At 56.3% G+C, this 21,453-nt stretch overlaps 2 protein-coding genes across 3 annotated transcripts in view; one reads left to right on the top strand and one right to left on the bottom strand.

The window, feature by feature from the left end:
• Positions 1 to 5,189, top strand: part of CIAPIN1 (cytokine induced apoptosis inhibitor 1) — a 249,534-nt gene extending 244,345 nt beyond the window's left edge. For both annotated transcript variants that reach the window (XM_053914562.2, XM_024551409.4), the window contains exons 5-9: positions 405 to 573; positions 1,600 to 1,673; positions 2,548 to 2,663; positions 3,627 to 3,708; positions 4,222 to 5,189. In XM_053914562.2, coding sequence (XP_053770537.1) covers positions 405 to 573; positions 1,600 to 1,673; positions 2,548 to 2,663; positions 3,627 to 3,708; positions 4,222 to 4,332 — 552 coding nt within the window. In that variant the 3' untranslated portion in view covers positions 4,333 to 5,189. The remainder of the gene's footprint in view (positions 1 to 404; positions 574 to 1,599; positions 1,674 to 2,547; positions 2,664 to 3,626; positions 3,709 to 4,221) is intronic.
• An 8,530-nt stretch (positions 5,190 to 13,719) lies between these two features.
• Positions 13,720 to 15,963, bottom strand: CCL17 (C-C motif chemokine ligand 17). The gene is made up of 3 exons (XM_024551493.2): positions 15,849 to 15,963; positions 14,531 to 14,648; positions 13,720 to 13,989 (listed from the first exon to the last, which is right to left on the bottom strand). Exons 1-3 carry the CDS (start codon positions 15,916 to 15,918, stop codon positions 13,860 to 13,862), a joined length of 318 nt encoding a protein of 105 aa, XP_024407261.1. The 5' UTR covers positions 15,919 to 15,963; the 3' UTR covers positions 13,720 to 13,859.
• Positions 15,964 to 21,453: the final 5,490 nt, after the last annotated feature.

The raw sequence follows: 21,453 nt of genomic DNA, 5'->3' as shown, positions 1-21,453 counted from the left end.
AGGGTACACATTTTGCTGTCTTTAGGGTGGGCGTGCATCCCAGCTGTGGGCTGGGGTCCTGTCCAGCAGGACCCCGTCAACGCATCTGTGCAACAACCACCACAACCCCCACAGTGACTCGCACAGCACCTTATGTGTAAGAGACAGGCGTTTAATGGGGGTGTTAAGGTTTTTCGAGGGAGGGGCTCGAAGTAGAAATGCGGATGAAAGTTCCTCTCCGGAGCTCCACGCAGTGAGAAAGCAGTGCGAGGCTCGAGGTGCGGTCCACTGTCACATGAGCCTGCATATTGCGCTGCCCCGCCGTCTGCTCACTGAGATCACAGACAGGAGTACATGATGCTGGGGGGGTGTGGAACGCCCTTCTGTAGGGTGTGGCCTAACCCTTGGGCTGTCTTGTGTTCCAGCTGCAGCGGGAGTCCTTGAGCGCAGAGGAGAGACAGTCTGTCCGAGAACACCTGGGTCACCACGGTGACAGCTTGCTCTCTGTGCAGATCACAGGCAGAAAACCCAACTTCGAAGTGGGTTCTTCTAGTCAGCTTAAGCTTTCGGTTGCCAAGAAGTCTGCTCCTTCAGGTAAGACCGGACATCTTCCGTCCGAACAGGCCAGGAAGGGCACAGTGAGAAATTGGGCCGGAGAAGAGAGGAGGGTTAGTCGTCCCCCCATGTCTGCCCCGAGTCGGCTTTTCTTACTTTGAGGATCCTAAGACACTTGTAAAAAATATCTCTTCTGCTCAGAGAATTATACTCTCCTACCCTGTTTTGCATTTCCTATCCCTGTTTTTAATGCCTGAATTGAGAAAATTTTCCCAGCTGTGAGGTATGCAAAAATTTATAGGTATGTTCACGCTGCTCTGTTTTGACTGTCCAGCCTACGTCTTCACAAAATTATTGGAATCCTGGCCTTTGGGTTCATAGTCCAGAGTGGGTGGGGACAGCTTCCGTGAGCAGTTCGCCCTGCCAAAGCCTGGAGCAGGTGGTGCAACAATGATCCCCAGGGATGCTCTTACCCACCCCACCCCCTACCCCACCCTTCCCTTCCCATCTCCTGACCTGTAGAGAAACTCGGGAGGCGTGAGGTTTCGTCTGCCGCTGGTCTCGGTGTTACACTGCCCCGCCAGCTGTAGAGCTCACGGTCTTGTATGCAGCAGGTGTGTGTGTGGGGCCAGAGCTCTGCACTTCCTGACGCTTCCTGACACCCTCTCATTCCATCTTCTGTCGCCTGCAGGGCTGTGGGGAGCGCCCCTGGCCCCGCGCTCTGGGGGTGGGCACTGAGATAAGGACGAGAACGCGGAGTGGAAGCAAAGACGTTAGACAGAACTGGCTTTGTGGCTTTTTGTGGCTGGCCTAAATATGTATACCTGCTTTCTCACCTGTACACGTCAGAAGACAGAGACTGACCCACTGTGACACATACAAAGTGCTTCAGGGTGTCTGCTGCAGAGTGGGTGCTGAGGGTGACGGCTCCTGGGCCTGTCACAGTCTCCCGACCCTCAGGCCACTGTGTTCTCTATGGAGTCTCCATAGAAAACGCTCATGTTTGCCTGTAGTTTGCTCGGGGCTTCTTTGTAGAGCTGTGTTTCTTCTGTTGGTTGGACGCAGTGAAACCTGCTGTGGACCCTGCGGCTGTCAAACTCTGGACCCTCTCAGCCAACGACATGGAAGACGAGAGCGCGGTGAGTCGGCCGTGGGCCCCTCGCGTTCCCTCAGCCCCACTGCAGGTGTGAACGTGGGCCGTTTGGGGGGCCTGTCTCGGGCTCGTAGTGTGAAAGCCGAGCATTGTGGCTGGGCTTGTCCCCGGCATCTCTTTTCCACACATGTCATGTGACACAGGAAAGACTCCCGCAGGCGTGTGCAGACCGGGAGAGTCTGGCAGCTGAAATATTTTTCTTGGCTCCTTTGGGCGAGTCCCTGAGCACTCACTGTCTTCAGAGCCGCACTTCTCCCTGTCTGACCCGGGCCTCCGATCAAATTCCCGGTACACAGTGGCCCGAGTTGCAGCGGCGGGCAGAGCAGGCTGTGGAGCGCACCCTCCAAACTCACAGAGGGGCTGTGTGCACATCCATCAGGAACACATGACATCTGTGTCACTATTGGCCCTCTTCTCTGGAATCACAGAGAAGATACCTTATTCCTCTCTTTACCTATGGCCCTTCATGTACAGGGTGGGGCACAGGTACCTTTAAAGTTGTCTGTGTGGGAAACAATGCAGCACTGAATAACACGAGAATGAACTCTGTTCCACGTACTCACAGCTCTAGGCCTTCTTTGCCCACCCCGATGGCACTGTGTTCTGCCTGCCCCGCTCCCCACACACACCAGTCTGTTCGGTGTGAATCAGTCCCCATCCCCTTACAGCTCAGTGCGTCTTCTGTGCGCGGAAGCTCCCTGGGGTGGGCAGCTGGGACGTGAGGACCAGGCCCACGTGGGCTGGTGGGGTCTTCTTGACACGGATGGCATAACCCTGCCACCCCGCCTGTGACCACCTCGGCTCCTCTGTGACAGAGACCATGACCGACCATGTCACTAACAGCTTCGAACACCCTCCAGGATCTCATCGACTCAGACGAGCTGCTGGATCCGGAGGATTTGAAGAAGCCGGACCCAGCCTCCCTGCGGGCCCCTGCGTGTGGAGAAGGGAAAAAGAGGAAGGCCTGCAAGAACTGGTAAGTGCTGACCGAGGCAGAGTCGGCCATGCTGCTCGCGGAATTGCGGTGCTCTAATTAATTAAACACACGATTCATGGTGAAGTGAGTCATGCCTGCAGAGCAGTGTGCTAAGCAGGGACGTTTCAGAGAACTAATAAAGTGAACACCCAAGTACGGGTCACCAGGTTAAGAATCAAACAATACGGGTAGCTCAGCAGTCCCTTCTGCAACCTTCCTCGGCTGCATCTCCCTCCCTCTTCCCCACAAGGGGTCACCATCCCAAGTTTGCACCAGTCATTCTTGGCTTGTTTGAGAATTTAAGCAGCTCCATGTGACCCTCCAAACAATCCGTTATGGAGTTGTGGAGAGCTGAGTAGGGAGCCCCCACCTGACTAGGCAGGGAAAGAGCGACCTCCACGCCTGTCCGGGCCCCCAGGCAAAGGCAGGGCCGACGGGCTTCTGGTCTGGCCTCTTCGAGAACCTGTCAGAGCAACTTCCGGGGCAGTCAGCGGGGAGCGTCCCGAGTGAGTTCTAGGAAACCAGGGACATGCCACTGTTAGAAGAGCTGGCAGAGTCGTCACGTGGCGCAGGGGCTGGAGGGCCAGCAGAAACACGGTCAGAGGGAGTGGCTGCTGCCCGTGTCCTGCTCGGAGCTCACTGTCCCCTCGGAGCAGATCACAGTGGGACACCGTGCTCCCAGGTGAAATGAGTGTCCTCGGCCAGCGGTCAGTGTGCAGAGGGGAGAGCTGAGTGCTTCGTGGTGGCTGTCCTTTGTGGACAGAGCACCCCCGCTGGGCCTTCGTTCCCCACCACCCTCTCTGTCTCCCTAGGCAGCCTCACGCCTTCATCTCCCCTGTAGGCGTTTCAGTTAAGACAGCCCGGCCCAAAGAGCAAAGTGTCAGAGCACACCCTGGCACTGTCCAGGATTTGGAGTTTCTGGGTGGTGGCCGGTCTCACTCATCAGCTTCCGATCCCCCCCAGCACGTGTGGCCTTGCCGAAGAACTGGAAAAGGAGAAGTCCAGGGAGCAGATGGGCTCCCAACCCAAGTCGGCCTGTGGAAACGTAAATATCATTACTCAGTAGTCCCCAAACCCCCAGTGGTGTCGGGCGCCGTCCTCAGGGGCACACGGACCAGCCCTAGCTGTAGGAACCACTGCCCCCATTTCAGTAGAGGCCACTGCGAGAGAGCGGGTGGGTAGGTCACGGTGGGGAAGGGAGGTTATCTCGTGAGACAGGGTTAGTGTGCCTGTGCCCAGGGTGGGGGCGGCGGGGGGACTCATTTCTTACTTTTGTCCCTGTCTTCTGACGTTACTCAGCCATTCAGCTGCCCTTGGCCATAATTCGAACTGCTGAGAATATAGAAATACGGTCTCCTCAGGAGCTTCTCCAGACCATTGTTATCATGGAACCAGAGATCTTCAATATTCATAGTGTTTGGGTCCCCGCTGGACCTACAGACGCACCCAACCATTTCTTTTAGGCCACTGTGGCCATATTACGAAATTTGGGGTCCCGTTCCTGTGGCCTCTACCTCTGGGGTAAGCTTCCCAGTATGACTGTCTCTTCTTTCAACAGTGCTACCTGGGCGACGCTTTCCGTTGTGCCAGCTGCCCCTACCTCGGGATGCCAGCCTTCAAACCTGGGGAGCAGGTGCTCCTGAGCACTAGCAACCTCCATGATGCCTAGGCCGACTCCTGCCCTTCGGGCCCGTCTCTGCATTTGCTCGCTCTCTGCTGGGAACCCCTTTGCAGGGAGGTAGGCAGAGTGAGGCTGGCCGTGGGGGGCGGGGGTGCGTAGCGCTGCTGCAGACCAAAAGGCCAAGGTGTCACGGGGCGCTGGTTACCCTGGGCGGGCTGGCTGCTTCACCTAGCGTTAGGGAAACGGGATGTGAGCTGAAGGGCCCTCCCCCGGTGTCAGCACGCTGCCTGGCACACTCTGAGCGCGGGGTCAAGCTCAGTGACGAAGGCCCTGCCCTCCTTTGTACTCAGCAAGTGCCACTGCCTGTCTCCCGGAGTTGGTGCTTTGCTCAGTGCACCGCTCCTGGTGATAGGAATCGAGTGTCTGACGACCTCAGGGCACCAGTGGAGTCATGGGGACCTGTGGTCACAGCGCCGGCCCCTGGGGTAGTGCGCTGCCCCATGTTCTGTCAGTGTGCAGTTACTATTAAACTTGTGTTCCTCCACATTATCAGTTGTGAAGAGGGTGTGTGTGTGTGTTGGGGGGGGGGGGGGGTCTGACACAGCCATGCAAGCTCAGCTTGGAGCACAGAACTTTGTTTTTCTGGACTCGGTGTCACACACAGATGGGGCGCCCTGCACTGCGGGACGGGGCCTCTCCGTGCCCTTCAGAAGAGTCGGGCTGATGAGAATTTAGAGGGAGCAGGAGAGCAGGCTGAACCCACAGTAAATCTCTCCGAGCAGGAGGCCCTGTTCTCATTACCCACACACTTGGAGTGGATCTCACCAGTAGTTGGGGAGATTGTGTGGATTCATAGACCTGGATTTTTATGTCTTACCAATAAATAAAAGTTTTCTTTGGAATAAGCCCTGAAACTTGACTCTACGTTGGTTGTTGTGTATTCCATCTCTGCCGGTGGACTTCGTTACAGGTGAGGCTGGACTCCAGGTGGACGGCAGGCGCCCTGCCTGCGGGCGTGAGCGGGCCTCACTGCTGTGGGCAGGTCATGTTGTGCAGCAAAGTGAGGGGGTTTGCAGATGCAGAGTCCCCAGTGGCCATCAGCAAAGAGAGATGATCCCAAGTTGTCCCAACGTAAGCGTCAGTCCTGTAAAAGAAGTGGAGGACTGCAAGGCTCCAGCTGGCCACTCTGTTTGTAGAGGTCCATGGCCAAGGAACTGCGAGCAACCTCGGGGAGCCGGGAGCAGACCTCGGGCACCATCGAGGGGGAACTAGGCCCTGAGAGGATGCGTGTCTGGGATTAAGCCACTAGACTTGAGAGAACTCGTTAGGCAGTGATAGGAGACTGTTACAGCCCCAAACTAGGTTTAACAGTAACAAACACATATTTTTGGAGCTGCCAGGCCCCAGAGTTGCTCCTGCTGCAGTTGCCAAGGTGAAGGGCTGAAATCTCTACCTGCAGGATGGGGACAGGTGCTCCCAAACCAAAGAGCCTTCTGGGATGGGCTTTGGCAGAACTCCGGGTGAGTGCCAAAAGCCCCCGCTGACCGGATTCTCGCTCCCGTCCCGCCTCTGCTGGCGCAGAGCACGACACTGCCTCCGGTCTGCTACACTTGGCATGGGTAGTGGTGACGGGGGACTGCCAGTCCTCGCACCTCATGACTTAGGAAGACGGCAGTTCTCAGGGAGGTGTCAGAGCCAAAAATAGTCTTAGACCCCACTCAGATATTACATCTGAGGACACTGGGTGAGGCAGAGCGACCTGCTGCCACGCGTCACCTGAGGACCGTTAAAGGTGCAGGTGCCTGTTGTCCTTGGACATTCCGAGTCAGCAGGTCGGATGTGGAGCTGGGAATCTTAATTTTTTTTTTTTGTAAACTGTCTAAGGTCTTCTGCTTTGACCCTGGCAGCATACAGTTGGGGCTTCCCCTTCCCCCTGAAATTGCTCCAAAGCAGTGAGTGGGCGGGCAGCAAGCAGACTGGGTCTCCCTTGAGGTTAGGACACAGCCCAAATGGAACCATGTGATAGCTGGAGAGGGCCCAAAGCAGCGACTTGGCAGCCGGAGTGTGGAGGGAACAAAGCGGGGACGCGTAAAGCTGTACCTGCTCCGAGCTGAGAGCAGTGCCTTGGGCTGCAAGATCAAGGCCCCCAGCCTGTGGTAACTGGTTCCTAGGATGCGGGCAGACAGTGGGGCTGGAGCAGAGTCCCAGGGAACAGCCTCGTGTGCTTTGGGCAGGCGGCTTTGCTTTGCGACTGTCCTCTGGCCAGCTGTCAGTAGTATGGGGATGGGGAAAGCTACACAGGGAACCATGACCAGGTATTGGTGACGGTGCAGCCAGGCGAGAATTCTTCTACTGTTGTGGACTGGGCTTGGGCAGTTACACCCCATTGTGTCAGCTGCAGCCCTGGCTGTACATCAGTTACCCGAGTAGCTTCTGAAAATAAAAAATATGCCTGGGGGTCCCCTCCTCTCCAAAGACCAGCGAAAGCAACCTCTTGCAGTAGAACCTAGGGCGTCAGCCTCTTGCAGAGCTTAGGCGGGTAATTAATTCTAGAGTGCACCCAAGGTCGAGAGCCACTGCCCCAGAGAAACTCTTTCACGCGCGCACCAGAAGGCAAGCTGACAACTGCTGACCACGGCACGGTTTGTAATCGTAAGAACCGGGAAACAATCTGCGGGACCCTTAGCGGGAGATGGGGTGAGCCAGCTGTGTCATCACTCCGGGGTGGAAAACGCTGAACCGCAGCTGTGCTCATCCCCAGGGAAGGATCTCCTAGAATGTGGAGCCACAGAAGCCAGTCACGGAAGAGTGGGCGTGTGAGATCTGTCACCTTTCATATAGAGTTTGAGCGCTTAAAAACATGTAGAATGCATCAGTATATTGTTAGCACTTACATACATATATATTATGTGTACACAGACGACAGACTGAAGGGACTCGGGAGAATGACAAACCCCAAATTCGGGGGTGGGGCTGTCTCTGGAGGCGGATGGCAGGAGGACAGTGGCAGCTTCAGAGGGGCCGGAAGTTTCTATTCAGGTCTGTGGCGGGTCCGTGCACGTCTGCTGTGCGTACACGGGTGTTTGTCTTATTGTTGGCTTGTGTTTCTCACATATACATTATGTATTTTGTACTGATAAGGCATTTTATTCAAAACCCAGAAAAACCCACACGTAAAACTCTAGGTCTTAAGGAGCATGCCCACTGGCCCAGAACACAGCCCTGCACCTCTCTGACTCGAACCTGCAGGGGAGCACGGTGGCGGGTCCGTCTCTGGCATCCCCTGCCTGGCGCCCCCTCCCCGCCCCACATAGTCCTCACGGCAGCCTGCTTATCTGAGTACGGGCCTCTGAGGGAGGTTTCACTGGGAGCAAAGCGCTTTGCTTCTCTGAAGACAGTCGTGCAAAGCACTGGAATGAATGCATGTCTTGAGTCTTCCCAGCTCTAGCCTGCAGGGTGAGGAACCCTTGCTCTCCTTCACTGGCTCCCTCTCTGCACCAATCCCCTAGATTTGCGAGATCATCCTTCCTCCACTCCCACCCACCCCTGCAAACTGGGCCCCCTGGATGCAGACGTTTTTCCACAAAAACTCAGACTGATGTGCCCCTGAGACTCTGGGTCTGAGGCAGTAGTTTGAGGAACATTGCTTGAGATCGGCACAGGCGAAGACCCCACCCGTGGCCCAGGAGACCTGGGGTCACAGGGAAGCCAGCTGAGCACCGTCATCAGCCTCATTGTTATTATTACCAAAGTTTTATTCCTGCCCCCACTGGAAAGTGAGCTAAGTCATCCTGTAATGAGACAATTGGCCACAGGAGGGAAGCGAGAGGCAAAAGTTTTGTTTGGAAAAAACCCTCAAACAGTAAGGTCCCAAAATCCTAGGAAGAGAAGGACCAAGTTCCTTGGCCCCCATCAGCCCTGTCGACGCCGTGATCTCCAGTTAATCCAAAACCACGTGGCACCTTCTCATGGCCCACCAGCAAGAGCCCTTTCTCCCCTTTTCTTCCCAGCAAAGTCTCTTCTGCTTCCTAAGCCACGTGGCAAAAGGGAGCACCCCAAAGCCACCCGGCCAAAGCCGTGTGGTCCCAACCTGGCATGGCTGCCATACCTGGGTTCAAATCCCAGCACCAATCTTCCTCTACGGCCCCCTGGCTCAAAGCACGGCCACAGTCATTTAAACCATATCCATGAAACCAGTTAAAGGTTGTAGATATGTTAAATGGCCATGCCAGAGGTTAGCTGCACAGCTGTTGCTATGCAGAACAGCTCTCAATGGCCCTGCTCCATGTGTCCCTTTCCCCAGCTCAGGCTGGTGGGGGTGAGGACATCCTATCTATTTTTTTTCCTAATATTTCCTGGACATCCTGAGTTCTGGACCCCATTACAAATCCCTATTTGGGGCCCCCCCTTGGCTTCACCCTGTTACAAATCCCCCCTTTCAAATATACAACCACTTTATAATCATATAAAGGACAATAGATGAAGGTCTCATCTTCTTGTAACTACTTCCGGCTGGACATGGACGTCGTCCTACCTACCCTTGGGTCAAGGGTGCCCTGAAGGGGATTGGGGGTTGGGCAGCATGGAGGGAGTCCTTCCTGTGTAAGGAAGGACCTCACAGAATCCAAGTCAGTTGGCTGTCACCAGGAAGTTGCAGGCTCGGTGTCCAAAGGCTGGCATTTGGCATCCTTTGTCATATTCTGGAGGTGACAGATTTGGCAAGAGAGTTGGAAGCACAGTTGAATCATAACCACTAAATGACGAAGGCAGGCACCTGGGTAAAGAATGGCTCATCTGGAGGAAGGTGTATGAGACATGCCACACCTGTCCAAAACCCTTGTGGCTCACTACGCTTCGCTCGGGCTGAGGGGAACATATCAGGATTTCCCTCCTTTCAGATCTCTGGGCCCTTTCTGTCCGGGCCATTAGGACAGAAAGGGAGAATCAGCTCTAACGTGAAGCCCACAGACCGCCCGACCCCTTCACCAACCCAACCACTTAGTTTAAGCAAACCGTTGAGTCTCGGGGTGATGATGAAGGTGGGCTCCTTAAGTGAGGCCTGTATCGCAACCAACCGCTCGGGTAATGAGGTCATAGGCATACGCCCTATGAAACAGAAGGCAGAACCCATGTTAATTCGCACAACAGTCCCCAAGCCAGTCTCTGTGCCTGGGAGACTGTCTTTTGGGAAGACATCCAGTTGCAAGGCCCTTGCTGCAATGACATCTAACAGTGGCAATTTGACAGGTCCCTCGTGCCTGTAAGTTGAACATCTTTGGTGATGTTACAATCCCAGTTTCGACTTTCAAACGAAAACAGACTTTCAAGACCGTTAGCTGTGCCATTCTGATGTCCAATACTGAGCATTGTGGTTTTCCTTGAACCACGATTTTTCTCCTTAAGATTACCCTCATTGTTATTAAAGCGACTACTTTGAGTCCAACTTTTAATTCGGATTGTTTGTTTGTGTAAACACACCAAGAGCAGCCTGGGTCACCTACGATCTTTAAGTCCGCCTTGCTGGAACTCACACAGGGAGCCCTTAGATTGACTTCTCAGTCCGCCCCTCGGGGCACAGAAGCAGAGCCACACGCCTGCCACCTGGCTTCACCTGTACCAGTTGTTTCACTCAAATCTTGAGGCTTCCATGGTGCCTACAGGTTCCTTTTTAGCCATCTTTCAGGAAAGCAACCTTTGTTCCTTCCCTGGAAAGACTGCCACGAACCACACAGCCAACCAAGGTACGAGGTTTTTTCTCGTGGGCTTTCACTAGCTTCTCAAGTCAGCCCCAGTTCCTCAGGGCTTTCTGGTGACGACCAAAACCCAGACATGCCTCCTTCAGGCGTGACATTCCAGTCAAAATCTTGGTTCACAAACCACCATTAATGACTGGTCTTAATGGATTTATGCAAAGAAACCTGAGGTTATCACTCACTCCTTCAGAATGCCAAGTTCCGGAGGGATCAGGTGGGGGGAAAAATACCAAATGCGAAGGAAAGTCCTTTTCCTTCTGACATCCTTTTTATACCTTTTTCGTTTACATATCTTACACTTTTCCTTGTTCACTTTCCTACACAGTGTGAAGTTTTTACCGTCCCTGGAATCCTCAGTTTCCTTTTCAGAGCAGATACAGAGCAAATCCAGACACGCAGACAGAGCTCCAGAAGAACAGTACACTGTGGGTAGAGGCATCCTCTTGCACCAGTGCGTCCACTGGGGCCTCTGCAGAGACATGCTCTTTTGCCTCAGGCTGAAACTCTCATCAGGCCCGAACGACCGTTCTGGGTCCCGAGTGGCAAAGGCATTCTCCCCAACCGGTTACAGGCGACCTTCACTAGGTCTTCAGATACAGAGGGTTTCTGATCAGAAACAGAACCAAATTGAAACCACGTTCCCATAAAACCAGAGAACGAGTAGTTGAGGTTCCCTTTCCTCCAGGTTTAAAACTTTCACAACCTTTCTACATAGTTTTACCCATCCAGCTTTAACCACAATTCACTTTTAATCCCTGCTCCTTTCCCACACTGGGAAGGACTGCACTTAAACTCAGCACTTAAACTCAGTACGTGGCAGCCGAGAGTCCCTAGCACTAGAGGCACCTTCCACTAAAAGTCCCTAAATTAACAGGGACATCCTGCAGCTTTCTGAAGCTTAGACCTTGCAAACACGCTGTAAATCAGATGGTCACCCTTGGAACCCCGTCCATGACCTTCAGAACCAGAGTCCTCCCTACAGAACCCGTTGCACAGAGCACCCGACTGCTGCAACACACAGCCCCTAATCCGAAGACAACCCTCAGCCCACCACCTCGCCCACTTCCAAGATGGCGGCACTCTCACGTGACCCATCACCCAAGATGGCAGTGCAGGCACGACCTGTCCTCCGTGGTGGGGCACTCACGTGGCTCATCCTCCACTTTACCTGAAATGGCAGCGCACCCACATGGCTTGCTGTCCAGTCCCCCACACTCAGGCAGGCTCGGCTTACAGAGCCTAGGGGTTCGCTTCCTCCCCAAACCTGAGTGCAGGTTCCCTGAGCACCACCTGGGCTCACTGAACCTGCAAGTGAGCAGACGGGGGCAACCTGGGAGCAGCACACCAACCAACCCATCATCCACAACTGCATTATCCCAAAGCCATGCTCAGAAACAAGTTTTCAACCAAACCACCCCACGTCTCTGCTCTGCTCCCCGTCCCGTTTCCTTTTCACCTTTCCGGGTGCGATCTGTGATTGGGAGGCCGACGCCCTCAGGAGGGGTGCGGAGACATTCTCAGAGACGGGCAGAGCTCCGCAGTCTCTCTCCCACACCGGAGGGGTCGGTCTGCCATGGGCAGTTATTGGCCCACGGTGGGCGCCAAAAACTTACAGTACAGATCCATGGGGTGTTGCGGTGAACAATATTACCGAATGGGCCCCCCCTTGTGCTCCAGGGACCCCGTTCCCTGTTCGCCGTGCCCGCTGCCAGGGAAAGACCTCTCTCAATGCCAGAGATGGGTGAAAAGGAAAGGACTTATTTATTCAAAGAGATATACAGACTTGGAGTAATGACTTCATGTCTTCATTAAAATACTAAAGTCCTTTAGTATACCCACAGATGCCCACAGCCCTTCCCTCTCCCTCTGCCCAGTCTGGGGTACCGTATCTCAGGAAAAGGAGTGGAAGTCCGTGATTCAGGCTCCCTTCGGTTCCGGCACCATCTGCTCTGTCGCCGCCACGACCTCCAGTTAATCCAAAACCGTGTGGCACCTTCTCATGGCCCACCAGCAAGAGTCCTTTCTCCCCTTTTCTTACAGGCAAAGTCTCTCCTGCTTCCTAAGCCACATGGCAAAAGGGAGCACCCCAAAGCCGCGTGGCCCCAACCTGGGGTGGCTGCTGTGCCTGGGTTTAAATCCCAGCGCCAGTCTTCCTCTGCAGCCCCATTTCCGACTCCTCCCACAATCAGCTACACCTGCCAGCATTCCCTATTCTTCCAGCTTTACTGGGCTGCCATAGTAAGTCCGGGCAGGTGTGGCGTGGAGCCAATCATCTCCAAGCTCTCACAGCAGGTGCTGTAACCAGGGGGAGTTGCCTCCCAGTTACATCTTGGGTGGAAGTCACTTCCATCCCCCTGGCTCAAAGCATGCCTACAGCTATTTAACATATCCATGAAACCAGTTAAAGGTTATAGATATGTTAAATGGCCATGCCAGAGGTTAGCTGCACAGCTGTTGCTATGCAGAACAGCTCTCAATGGCCCCGCTCCATGTGTCTCATCCCCCAGCTCAGACTGGTGGGGGTGAGGACATCCTATATATATTTTTTCCTCTAATATTTCCTGGATATCCTGAGTTCTGGACCCCATTACAAATCCCTATTTGGGGCCCCCCCTTGGCTGCACCCTGTTAAAAGACTGCATGCTAGAGAGAGAAGCCATGAGCCCATGGCCAGTGAAACAGAACTGGAATCTGAAGACTGACTCCCCCTGCCCACGAGGACTCCAACCCTGAGTTGGGCCTGGCCAGGGTGGGTGACGAGTGGTGGTCCATAACCTCCATCCTTCTGAGCTCACGGGCTGCGGGGTCCCCAGGGCGTCTCACGGAGCCCCACCCCAACCTAATGGAGGAGTCAGGACTGAGAGATGGACCCACACAGGAGTCAATGGGAGAACAGGTTGTCACAAGGCAGGCTGCCCTACAGCCCCTAAAAGGTGGCAGAACCAGCAGAAATGAGAATCGGGTAGGCACTGTTCTCCAGCTGCGGCTGGAGGGCCGGGCAGGGCAGCCTGACAGCTAGGGCGAGGAGGGCTGGCGAGGTGGGCAATGACTCTGGGGCGGGGCGAGGCTCAGACTACAGACAGCCAGAGGCAGGCAGAGGACTTGGAGGACTTGGGCCCTGGGCGCTGGTCTGGGGGTTGAGCTGGGAGAGGGACCTGGGCCTGGTAAAAGCTTGGCAATGAGAGGTGAGCGAGATGGGGAGGGGGCTGCAGGAACACCCAGGCCAGGGAGCTCCCCAGCACTCGGCAGAACCCTGTAAGGAAGGGTCCTGGAAACATCTGTGGAATTGGATCAACCGCTTTAGGAGGGTGTGCTCAGCTCCTTACCAGGCCAGGGATCACAGGTGAGCACAGGGGCTGGTCTGGGAGGAGACTGGGGGCTGGGGGGCTTTCGGGGGCACAAAAGACCAGAGAGAACCCAGATGTTGCTTCTCAGAACCCCTACCTGCCTGCACACAGCACAGAGGAGGGGCTGCTAAGCCTCTCTCTCATGCCTGCCCTGTTCTTCCCATGGGCCCCCTGCCTGGGCCTGTCTCACTGGGGCCTCTAAGCCTCAGTTCCCTTTCTGACCTGGACAGGGCAGGACCAGATGTTCTCCCCCCTCCGCCCCCCCCAATGTGACAGCCTGGAGTGGACAGAACACGCTGACCCAGACTGAGAAAGACAGACTTTAATCGGGGCCCTTTCCTGCCACAGTTCCGGTTCAGAAGAGGGGACAGGAGTCCTCTTTGTCCTTGAAGGGCCTCCACTGGACTCAGGCAGCTGAGGGTTGGGGCAGCCAACACCAAGGCTATGGGAAGTTTCCAAATGGTCCAGGGAGAAATCAGGGTTTCTGGGTGCTGGGGTCCTGTGACTTCGTGATTTTTCGCAAGTGTTTGATGGCCTTGATTGTCTTCTTCACCCTGGCTTCCTCGGGGTTCGTGCAGATGGACCTGCCCTGGACAGTGACAAACCTACACAGAGGGAGAAGACAGTTGGGGGCATCAGGGTGGGACAGCCCTGCAGAGCCCTGGGCAGCCTCGTCCTGTGCCCACCAGGACTTGCTGAAGTCACACAGAATCAGGAGGCAATCTGGGACATCAGGCTCTGTCCTCAGTGATCTTGACCCTTCCAGAGAGTCAGGGCCATAAGGCCTTCTGCCCACTTCCCCCATTCTGCTCCGCCCACCTAGAGCCTGGGAATGAGGGGTGCGCAGGCCCAGGCCAGGGGAAGGGACTACATCCACCCGACTGCCCGTGTGACACGGGGCAGTCCTGTCTCTCTCAGAGCCTCAGTGTTGCCAGAAATCAACGAGTGAAGAGGACGGACCCCATGGGCTGGGCCTTCGGCCATTGCAGTGTGGGGTACAGGAGCAGGGCCTGGGTGATGAAGGGGACGGTGCAGGCCACCCTCTCCTTCCCTCTTCCCGGTGGCCCTTCTGGCAGCTCCAGGGCCCTCCCGCTCCCGCGCTCAGCTCCCAGGATCAGGGGGTTGGAGGATGGAGGGCAGACTTACACGATGGCATTCTTGGGACACTCGTCCGAGGTCCGGTACCACGTCATCACCCTACTGACAGGGACGGTCCCTTTGAAGTACTCCAGGCAGCACTCCCTGCCCACGTTGGTCCCTCGGGCTGCAGAGGAGGAGGCAGGGGCAGGTGCGTGCGTGAGCGTCTGTGGCCGTGGGGAGGGTGTGTGGTGGGTCCGTGGATGTGTGTCTGTCTGTCTGTGGAGGGGAGTCTGCATGTTGTGTCTGTGTGTGTGTTGTGGGAGGGATCCGTGAGTGTATTTCTGTGTGGGGCCTGCAGAGGTGTCTGTGTGTGTCACATGTGCACAGGTGTGTGCATGAAGTCTCTGTGCAGGCTTCAGGAGGCTGTGTGTGTGTGTCAGTCAGGGGAGTCATGCATGCTCACTCACATGCGTGTCTCTGTGTGCACCCGTGTGTGTGCCCTGCATCGGCACGTGTTCTTTCACTATGAGCCATTCTCGGCAGCTGCTCACTCAGGCCTCCCTGTGCACCTGGAGACAGATGCTACGCCCACTCCATTGTACAGGTGACCAAACAGGGGCCCAAGGTGTGGAGATGCTTCTCTGGGGCTCTGTTTCCTCATCTCTGCACCACAAGTATGCAACGCCCACAAACAGGTAAACTGGAGGCGTGTGGCTTTCGTTCACATCATGCAAGCGTGTTTTCTAAGAAGCCCTGACGGCCCTCCGACCATCGGGGAGGGGCTGTCATGGTCTGACTGGCTCCGGGAGCTGAGCGGGCCCAGACGCTCACAGAAGTGAGAGCAGAGGCCCCCCTGAAGGAGGCTGGTGGCCGCACAGCCTGCCTGTACTGCCCCTGGGGGTGCTCAGCTGGCCGGGCGGGCTCTCGCCAGCTTGTGTCTGCCTTCAGCCTTCCTTTCCCAAGTGGATGTCAAAAACCTCTGTTTTCACGTCCTCTGGGAAGCAACTGTCCTGCCTGTATGCCGATTCCTGCATGGTATGGAAGACCCATTCACTAAACACAAGCTGACGCGTACTTCTGAGAACGGTTCACTCTCCATTGTCAAATCACAACCCCAGTCACCGGGCCAGAAGCCAGGGGTGTGAGGCGGGGGGAGCACTTCGTTCCTCCCCAAGTCAGTCCCCAGAGCTGGGGCCCCCTCCTCCTCCTCATGATCTTTATCACATTCGTCATTATTGTGCTCTGAATGCCTCCCTCGAAATCCTACCTCTCACCTCCTTGTAGGGATAAATGAGGGGCAAGTAACACAAAAATGTGCGTGTTGCTGCTACTGTGGTCTCGGCACGGTGCCCACCCCACCCCCACCCTGCTCCGCTGCTCTCACCTGCACGGGCGTCCTGCAGCGCGGCGCCCAGCAGGAGGGTGACCAGGAGCAGCATCTTCACTGGGGTCATGGTGCTGGTGGCCCAGGAGACGGTCTCTGCACTTAGGTCCCTCTGCTTGGGGGAGACAGGATGAGAGCCAAGGGAGGAGGTGACCTATTTAACCTCTGTGGGGATCTGGCTCCGCCTCCTACCACCTGTTCCTCCCATCCTTCCCTAGACGGGTGGAGTTCGAAGAATTTGGAATGATTCAGTAGAAGTCCAGGTTTGGAATGTTTGTGGCTTTCCACAGAATGGGCCATCGACTGGGGACAGAGATGGGGTGGGATACGTGTCCGGGGGTCATGACAACAACGCACTTCTTCTTTTTGCAGGGATGTTTCCTGGTTCCTCTATTAGAGGCACACAGAAGGCTTCACCCCCAGTTGGGCTCATCCTGCTCTGAAGCTCCCCCATGCACGGGGCCCGGGGAGCAGGACAGCCAGACAGGGCCCAACAAAAGTGGTGTGACCGGGGCCCGGAGGGGCTCAGGGCATGGGAAAAACCCCTCTCCTCGTGGGACGTGCCCCGTGCCACAGCTCCATCGCATTCTGAGAAAGACCTAAGGCCCAGACAACCCTGATGGTGGGCCTTCCCCCAAGTTCAAGTCCAGGGCCTTCCCCTGAGCCACAGAAAAGGCCAGAGTCTGACAGTTTTTAATCATCATTTAGTTCAGATTTGCATTTGACAGATTGGGAAGCCACATCCCCCCAAAGGCAGCATCTCCCTCCAGGCTGAAGAACAGAACGAAAAGACATGTGAGCGATGTGGCCTCTGGCTCCTGGTGAAGCCGAGTCTGCATCGCGCACGTGGTCAGCGTCCAGCCCGAGCCAGGCTCTGAGCAGACTGCCCATGAGCCCATGGACCACAAGGTCACTGCATTGGGTCAGCTCCTGGTCCCCAGAAAAAATGGTCATTTGTCTGCTTAGGGCTCCCCTGGGCCAGCTTATGAGAGTCTTTAATTAGGGGAGAGACCCTGCCCACCTCTGGGGGGAAGCACCTCAGCAGGGCAGCTCTGGACTTGGATTCTGCCACGCGGGACCTAGGCCTGGCTCCACCCTGGGCCTGGGTGACTGGAGGCAGCTCAGAATGGCACCGCCCCCACCACATGGTGTCAGGTGCACTGTTGCCTTCTCAGTCAGCTCCGTGTTCCGCGCACAGCCATTATTAAGTTTCCATGGCTGGTGATGACGCCAGTGGCAGGCACTGTTTGTTGAAACCCGGCCCTACCAGGAACAGGCACTCAGACGGTAACCTCACAGCGAGCCCGTGAGAGGAAACCACGATCCTGGACCAGACCACTTGAGGGAAAAGCCAGGCGTTCCTCCTCCTTCCTGAGGGCCACCTTGGGAGGTTGGGGCTGCTTCAGTTCCTGGGGGCGAGGAGTGGCCCGTCCATGGCAGAACTTCCCTGTGGGCAGGGTCCTCGCTGTGTGACCTCGGGCTGCTCACAGATGCTCTCTGGGCCTCAGAGGCTTTGCCTGTAGAGACAGACATTTGGGTAGATCTGAGAAAGATGGGGTCCTGCTTTAGTGGATCTCACACCAGCATTTCTCTGCTTCTCTTAGGGTCCCATCACCTGCCAGAGACCCCTAACCCCTGCCCACTCCTCAAGCCGCAGCCGGGTGGGTTCTCTGCCCCCAACCTGTCTGGCTGGGCCATGCCTTCCATCCCTGAGGCACAGGCAGTGGAGGGGCAGGGAGCGGGGCCCTCCTGCCTGTCTCCTGCTTGACACCAGCTTCCTGCAGAGGTGGGAGACAACCTCCACCTCCAACAGAGAATCCAGAGAATCGTGCAGCAGTCCCACCCTGCTGGGTCAGAGGAGGCCAGGCCGGGTGGGGGAGGGGGTGCTGGTGCCCTGGAAACCCTGGCTGGGGACCAGGAAGCTCCGACCTGGAGGCAGAGCCTTGGGCCCCTTGGGCCCCTGAGGTCCGTGGGGAGGGGCTGGGGCCTAAGAGGAGGCGGAGGGCATGAGTCTGCTGGCCTCTCTGTTCCCCAACGCCTCTGTCCCATGGCTCCCGCCCATCACCTGTGGCTTTTCCACCTGCCGCAGGTGGTCCCAGCGCTCTGTGCTGGACAGGAGGAGGCTGTAGTCATGCCGAGGAGCGGCAGTTTGAGAGTGGCGAGGCCCCAGCCCCCACTTCGGGGGAAACTCCCGAGTGGGTTTTGAGTCCCCCGTTCTGTCACAGACTCAGAACTTTTCTCCAGAAGGACCCAAATTCCCCTGTCCCTTCTAGGGAACAGCAACAACAGACGGAACAGAAGATCCTCACCAGCTCTGGGTTAGTGCCAGCTGCCTGGCCGAGGAGGGAGGGGGAGCAGGGCTGCACGTGGGCCAGTGAGCGCCTGCTGTATGCCTGGCTGTGTGGGGTGGGGTACAGTTTGGGGGGCTGAGGGGTGGGCAGTGTCTGATGCAACCCCTGCCCTTGCAGGAGTTCAGAGCTGGTGGGGCTGGAGGGACAAGGCCTGGCTCCATGTAGGAACGTGCAGGTCATGCATGTAAGGTGAAGGGCCCAGGGCCCAGAGTCAGGAGAGGATGCTACTGACCAACTGGGAAGGCTGCCTGGAAGCGGAGGCCAGTGAGCTGGGCCTTGTGGGTAGAAGGGCTCGTGACAAGAGAAGGAGGGGCAGGCATTCCACATCAGGGAAGCGATTAGCAAAGGTGCAGATGAGGGAATGCGCAGAGATAAATGAGGGAGACAGCACTAAGTGCTGGTGGACAAAGGGGCCTGGGTGTGACCCCGAGAGAGCAAGCTGCGTGAGGACAGCGGGGTGTCCGCTTTGTTCACTCCACGTGTATCCCTAGCTCCAAGCACAGTGCCTGGCACTCAGGGGGCTTCCCATGAGGCTTGGCTGATAGGCACAGGACCCAAGGACAAGGAGGTCAGATGGTGCAGGGGCCTCGGAGAGCCCTTGGGGGGCCAGGCACACCTCTTGGCCTTATTCGGAAGGCCGCAGAGACCAGGGACATTTTTTAGGTGTTTTCCTCACTAGAAATTAACCGACTGATTCCTCCTTGCTTCCCCAGCTATGAAACAGATTCTAAGGGACCTTCCAGATGGAACATCCTTGAGCTGTGGCCTGTGATAAGGACCTTGAGACCTTTATGGTTCTGTGACTCAGAGGCCCACCAGGGGAATCAGGGCTGCTCCCTGGAGGAGGCAGCAGTGAGGTGGGGCTCTGTGGAGGGGCCACAGGGGCTAGGGGACAAGGCCACAGGCAGGGAAACAAGCCAGACATGGCCTGTTAGGAGAACAGTCAAAAGGAAATTGGATCTGAGTGGGAGGAAGCGGCAATGTGACTCCCCGTCTCAACACCTCAGACTCAAGCCAGCCCTGTGACACCCTGTTCACCCAACACCCCTCCTGCCACAGCTGCGGGGAGCCCCTTTGGGGTGGAACCAGCGGGAGGGAATCAACACCCCCACCTCCCCACCCCCTGCTCCAGGCGGAAAGGCCTGGACCGGCTGGATTCTGGGTCCCTTACCCTGAAAGGGAGAGAATGAGTGTTCCTGCCCCACCCCTGGCTCTACTGTGGGCTGGGGTGGGGGACCAGGGACATCTGCTGGCCACTGTCCCACTGCTAAGAACTTAGCCCCAGGCTGCAGAGCTGGGATCAGGTGGCTGGGGTCGGAGCAATTTGTCATCTTCAAATTGTCCGTGACAGTGCCACTGGGATGGCAAAAGTTGTCACCGCCAGTCACGGCCGTGTCAGCTGAGGCTCCAGGAGGTGCAGTGACTTGCCCAGGGTCTCACGTAGCATCTCTGTAAGGACCTAGTCTTTTATCTACTCAGCTCCATCCTGTCCTGCCCACCGGTGCTGAGGTTCGAAGGTCCCAAATGTTTTTTACCATCCCCCAATCCAAAAATGCGTCCCGCCCCCTGTCCGGAGGGCCTGCTGTTCTCACAGACGAGTTAGTCCTTCTTGACAGGCTGTCGGTTCTGCTTGACTCTCAGGTCAGAATTGCATGGGCCGTCTCTCCCCTCCCACGTCCAATCAGCAAGGCCTGCGGAGCCAGGCCACCTGGGTGGGTCTGGAATCCTTGAATCCCTCTCCTTCTCGCCATCCACAGGGACACCCCCTCCATCTCTCCGCTGGACCATAGTCCCATGCTAATGTCCCAGCTTCCAGGCTTGCCCCTCTAGTTTGTCCTCCGCCCTAGAGCCCAGTGATCTCCGCTGACACAAATCTGAGCAAGGTTCCCACTCTCAAAAACGCTTCAATGCCTCTGCGTTGCTCTCAGAATGAAGTCCAGGTTCCCACTGACTTCTCCAGCCTCACCTCTCGCCCCCAGCCCCACCGCCCACCCTGTCACTTTGCTCTAGCCACGTCAACCTCCTTTCGGTTCCGGGGAAATGCCAGGCCCTCACTGGGCTGGCCACCCAGGGCTCTGGACAGGCTGTTCTTCCTGTCTAGAACTCTCTCTCCTGCCTTCTCACGCCCACTTCCTTTCATTCCCAGCCTCCTTCAGATTGCAGCTTAAACCCTCACTTCCTCCCTCAGCCCCCACTTTCCTCCGTGTCCCCACAGTTCATAACACACTTCCCCATCCTGCTCTGTCCACATTGCGTCGTAATTGTCGGTTTACAGCCGCAAACACCTTGAAAATAGGATCTGTTTTATGTACCAACTTGTACCTACAGGACTTAGGACCCAGTAGGTGCTCAATAAAATATGTTACTTAATGGATGAAGAGGCTGGATAGTTGGACGAATGGATGGATGGGAGGATGGATGGATGGAAGAATGAAAGGATGAGTGAGTGGATGGAAGGAAGGAAGGAAGGAAAGGAGGAAGGGAGGAAGGGAGGAAGGGTGAGCGGGTGGATGGATGATGACTCAATTAGTGCATGGACCTTTAATGAGTTTCTGGAGTACAACACGGGCCCAGCTTGCCTGCTCTCCCCAGGGGCTCCTTCACCCCGTACAAGCTATTGTTGATCCAGAGTGTCCTGCTCCTTCGTGAGACACACTGAGTCCTCCTGGATGAGGCAGAGAAACCCGACCAGCCATCTGGCTTCTTTCGCATCTGGTTCCTGCCTTCCTTGTGGGTCGCGGCTGCTCTGGTCCTCCGCCAAACCTAAACTGTTTCAGCGGAGGCTCTTCCCCCCGTCCTTCAGATGGCAGCTCCAACCTGCGCTTCCTTCTTCAGCTCTCACGTTCCTCTGTGTCCCCCTTCCTTCTGCAACCCCAGAGGGCCTCCTCCCCTCAGTCACAGTCCCCGCTCCTGGCTCTTCGCATCTTCCCGTCCCGTGGTCCCCGTCCCCCGTGCCGATGACGCGACCCAGCCTCTCTGCTCCCATTGCACCTCTCTCTGACCCCAGCGCCCCTTCCTGCTAATGCCCAACACATCCTCCTAGTTCTCCTTTCTTTCACGACCAGAGCTCTCCAGTCCGTAGCCCACATCTCCCACTAGGGTTTCCTCTCTGCCCACTTGTGACTTAACTCTTAGTAATGTGGTTTCTGGCCCTGAAAGGCTAGGAACACCACTCTCTCGGGGCCTCTCACACCCCCACAGCCACTTGCTGAATTTGCCGTCCCCTCATGAGGGGCACCGTGGGGCAGTGGTTA

The sequence above is a fragment of the Desmodus rotundus genome, chromosome 12 (genome assembly GCF_022682495.2).
Source record: "Desmodus rotundus isolate HL8 chromosome 12, HLdesRot8A.1, whole genome shotgun sequence".
Lineage (NCBI taxonomy): Eukaryota > Metazoa > Chordata > Mammalia > Chiroptera > Phyllostomidae > Desmodus > Desmodus rotundus.
Note: the sequence above shows the minus strand (reverse complement) of the source record. Positions and strands in the feature narration are given on the sequence as shown.

Excerpts from the sequence above, each read along its gene's own strand:
- CCL17 (XM_024551493.2), bottom strand. The coding sequence starts at position 15,918 with ATGACCCCAGTGAAGATGCTGCTCCTGGTCACCCTCCTGCTGGGCGCC. Across the intron at positions 14,649-15,848 it reads GCTGCAGGACGCCCGTGCAG|CCCGAGGGACCAACGTGGGC; the intron begins GTGAGAGCAGCG and ends CCTCCTCTGCAG. Across the intron at positions 13,990-14,530 it reads TGTCCCAAGAATGCCATCGT|GTTTGTCACTGTCCAGGGCA; the intron begins GTAAGTCTGCCC and ends CCCTCTGTGTAG.